General features: G+C 33.3%; 1 protein-coding gene across 2 annotated transcripts in view; it reads left to right on the forward strand.

Moving 5' to 3' along the window:
* LOC149728142 (integrator complex subunit 3-like) overlaps window positions 1-3023 on the forward strand; it is a 43060-nt gene extending 40037 nt beyond the window's left edge. For both annotated transcript variants that reach the window (XM_089888226.1, XM_089888227.1), the window contains exons 23-26: window positions 1535-1641; window positions 1718-1844; window positions 1914-2043; window positions 2738-3023. In XM_089888226.1, the coding sequence (XP_089744352.1) occupies window positions 1535-1641; window positions 1718-1844; window positions 1914-2043; window positions 2738-2815 (442 nt within the window). In that variant the 3' untranslated portion in view covers window positions 2816-3023. The remainder of the gene's footprint in view (window positions 1-1534; window positions 1642-1717; window positions 1845-1913; window positions 2044-2737) is intronic.
* The last annotated feature ends 957 nt before the right edge of the window (window positions 3024-3980 follow it).

Consider the following 3980-nt stretch of genomic DNA (forward strand, 5'->3'; position numbering starts at 1 on the left):
ATTACTTAATAGTTTTAAAATTGTAATTCATTAATAACGAATTACAGCTATTAGGTTAATTAAAAACAATAAAGAGACTGAAATTAAAGAAAAAAATAATAGAGGGAAAAGTATTAAACTTTTATTTTATTTTCAATTTAATAACGAAGATCAAATGAATTGAGCAACGGGGACGAGCGAATTTGCAACAAAACTACAACTCTTATTTAAATCATAGCATTTAAAAATCGCTGCTACTTTCGATCTAATATTTTAATAAGGGATTTTTAAAAAGTTCAACCATACGTATATACAGAAGCTAACATGAGAATTGCCTTCACTTGTAGTAACAAGTTGAAGAGGGAGTTTTTCTACCAATTCATATCCCGTTTCTCACATTACGTCACGCCAAATATGTTTGAATATTCCAATTTTTCATCACGTTTGCAAAATTCTCCTACATGTTCTTCACATGGGTAACGATTTAATACTTCATCGTGTATTTCTTGTATCTGTCTTGTACTTTAGGTGCGTTTCTAGTTATAAATATTAAATATTACAATAGACAAATCGTTCTTTAGTTTACCTTTACGTTAACTGTCTAGGTGTAGCGACCTCCCTTTTTTTCTTTCAATATAATGTGTGTGTGTAAATATGTTTTACCTGTAAGCGTGTTTTAACAGCTGTTATCTTTCTAAAGCTTCGCTACCGTAAACGAAGAAACAAATAAAGTTATAGGTATTATTATTATACTGTCCTGACTGTAGTTCAACTCCGTAACTTATCCATCGTCGCCATTTCACCAATCGCTATAACTGAGCACCAATCGAAAGCTTATGTGTTAATTAATCTTGATAGTTGAATTGATACGGTGTTGAGTGTCGATCACTCTGTTGATGACATCTCAATGTAGTCCTCGGTTTGCTACTTATGGGATGCATACTGCAAACAAATGTAGAACCATTCTCGCTTTGTTAAATCTGAACGTCCATTAAATCAATATTTTAAACTTAATCACTTGGCGCGCAGTGAAGTTTAGTTCTTAACGTAGTTGCTCGAATTTGTACCATCTCTGTTGGTTTTCTTCAATAGTTCAGCATCGCTGGGGCCGCTTACCGAAACATTCATTGGTTTCACTCACTGAACAAAGAAATGTCCTGGATTTGTTGTGGCACTGCACCTTCATAAAATATTTATACGCTACAAATTTAATCAGTCTTGAGAAATTCAATTTTATACCTCAGCTTAATTTTTCATGCCTGTTTATAATATATAAAACCTGTCTCTGTGTGGTAGTTACGCGAAATATAAAGCTACCTTTGCTAGACTTTTTATGTGGATACTAAAACCAAACATAATCTTTCACGCGTGACGACTATTTGTTTCTTCAAGCGGAGCAAACGAAAGATTGTGAAACCTAATATTTATATATATACTCGTGTTGTGTAACAATTGAAACTTGTTGGTATTTATCAAACACTTTTGTGAACGTTAACCTTAATTTTATAATTTGGCGTATTAACTTTGTCCATTTATTTTACATTTATACAATCAGCGTTAGATCTTCACACAATCTGCTTCCACCATCTCAACCAACGATAGCTCACATGCTGAATCACGTGGACAATCTGCGAAAATCTGGTTTGCCAAAAAGTTGCAACCGTGAGTTTTAATTCTGTCGTTAAATCCCTTAAAATAAACAATTGTTATTATTGTATAACAATACAAACGCTTTCAGTGTTTTCGCAAGATTCGATAATTGCTTGCTTAGTCCATGTACAACAGCATTGTGACGACACAAGCAAGACACGCTTTAGTGATTTGTTCGCTTTAGCTGACGATTCTGAAGACGAAGTCCTGTTACGGTTTGTAGTTTTGTTTCATTTTATTAACTATTTCATGTACATTGGTTCTTAAATGATGTTTTTTTAAAGAGATATTCGGAACACACGTAAACGAAATAAGTCAACTTCTGTTCATCGCTCAAATTCACAATCGCGTTCCAGAGTTACTTCACACACTGGTAAAAAAGGATCCGAAGAAAGCGAGTCCGACAGCTTGTCGGTAAGTCTAAATTCTAAACACATGATACAAAAATGGTAAACAAAATAGTATTTTAAACTAATTAAATATAAAAGTCTGTCACTTATTTTTCGTCCGTCACTTTTTAAATGTTTTAACGGCTGTACTTTTCCCGTCTAACTTGTGATTGGAAAACGCAGTTACATCACATATAGTATGTAGGGAAGGAAGATGACCTTTTCGTTTTATTTTCTCGTCACATTTGGTAGTAAACAAAGAACATTTAAAGAGTTATCGTCACGACCGTTGTTAATTGTTTAAAACACGATTAGGATATGTGGATAATATGTGCTGAAGGTGTTCCTTCTTTCCCCGCACCTTACTATAATTAAAAGAGCGCGGCTCTGTGTATGTATGATGTATCTGTGTAATAGCGTTCGAAGCATTCATGTGATGTTAATTGGTATGAGAAAAACATGACTTTATCCCATTTTGGAGTCTTGTTTAATTTTGAGATTTAAATAGCATTGTGGTAGGATTTCCCGCGCTATATAAAAGTTAGTCGTCCGTGTAAATATCATCGTCCGCAAAACATATTCAATTAATAAACTCATATCTGTGATGACATTTTTAACACAGTAATTTAAAGCGGGGTTTCTAACTTTGATTGGCGGTCTTTGATTTGTCAGATATCGTTTTAAGACAAGTTTGATATCAATTTACTTTGTCTTCCCAGGATGATGACGACTTTAAAAAGAAGCGAAAGCGAGTCAAATCAACCAACAGAACACATGAGTCGTCAGATAGTGATTAATGTATCTTTACCTGATGCCTGATGGCCTCAAAATTATGTTGTGTTAAATAAAAACAATCAGTTGTCTAAAGAAAGCTGACACGCTTGGCAATTTCTGCCTAAATGATGACGTTTGTCTTGAAGTAAAGATATTTTCAATGGGTTGACTTGTGAAGAATAATATTTACTAATCCAACCGTGAAATAAACATTACGTTAGAAAAACCTAATGAAGCTGTTTTTATTACATGCCATATACCAACAACTGCAATGATAAATCAACAAATCAAAATAGCACCGAAAAAATTAAATACCTGTTCTTTTAAAAAAATCCCTTTTATTGGTACTCATTGTATCATATACAAAAAATGACAGTTATATTCGACGGTATTCTTACCGTTCAACAAAGTCCGTGGTAAATATAAGAACTGTGTTAGATAAAAGGGTTATGTGGTCAAAAGAAGAATAATACCAGTTTATCTCCAGAATGGGCGAAGGTGGGACAGCTTCTCAATATATTTTCTGGACCCATTTAGTAGTAAACAAAAACAATTAAAAAATATAAATTTGTATCCTCACGACTTCCATAAACCGCAGTTAATTGTTTAAAACGCGATTTGGATATTAGATACTAATGGTGTCCTATCTTCCCCCACCCTACTTTATCAATTATTTGTTATTACAAGTTTATGTGTATTTGTAGGAAACACCATTTATAAATTGATGTTTAAACAATACCTATTATCGTTTAAACCAGTGGTTCTTAAGCTTTTTTGTATGCTCTACCTCTACACTTTTAACAAGGGTAGTTATCAGATTTACTCCCAATATGTAATATGGCGTTTATTAATTAAAAAGCGAAAACAAAATTACATTAGTTAGCTATATTTAATGCGACGGATGCGCTAGATTTTTGGCGAGTTGTTCAAGGTATGGGTAAATTTAGCCCGGTTTGAGAAATGCTGGTTTTAACAGTAGGCCTATAGTACAATGGGGTAAGATAGGACACTTAAGCACATTTTGCCAAATATTTCCAAAATCAAAATAGATGACGGTTTTGGGGGTAATACCACGAATTAGTACTATCATTCCTTTATTAATTGACACCAATTTATTAAAATATAATAAAACACACGAGGAGGTATTTAGCGATTCGCACAACAGGTGAAAATTTACTAATTCGAAAA

Source organism: Ciona robusta, chromosome 11 (assembly GCF_009617815.1).
Source record: "Ciona robusta chromosome 11, ASM961781v2".
Classification (NCBI taxonomy): Eukaryota; Metazoa; Chordata; class Ascidiacea; order Phlebobranchia; family Cionidae; genus Ciona; species Ciona robusta.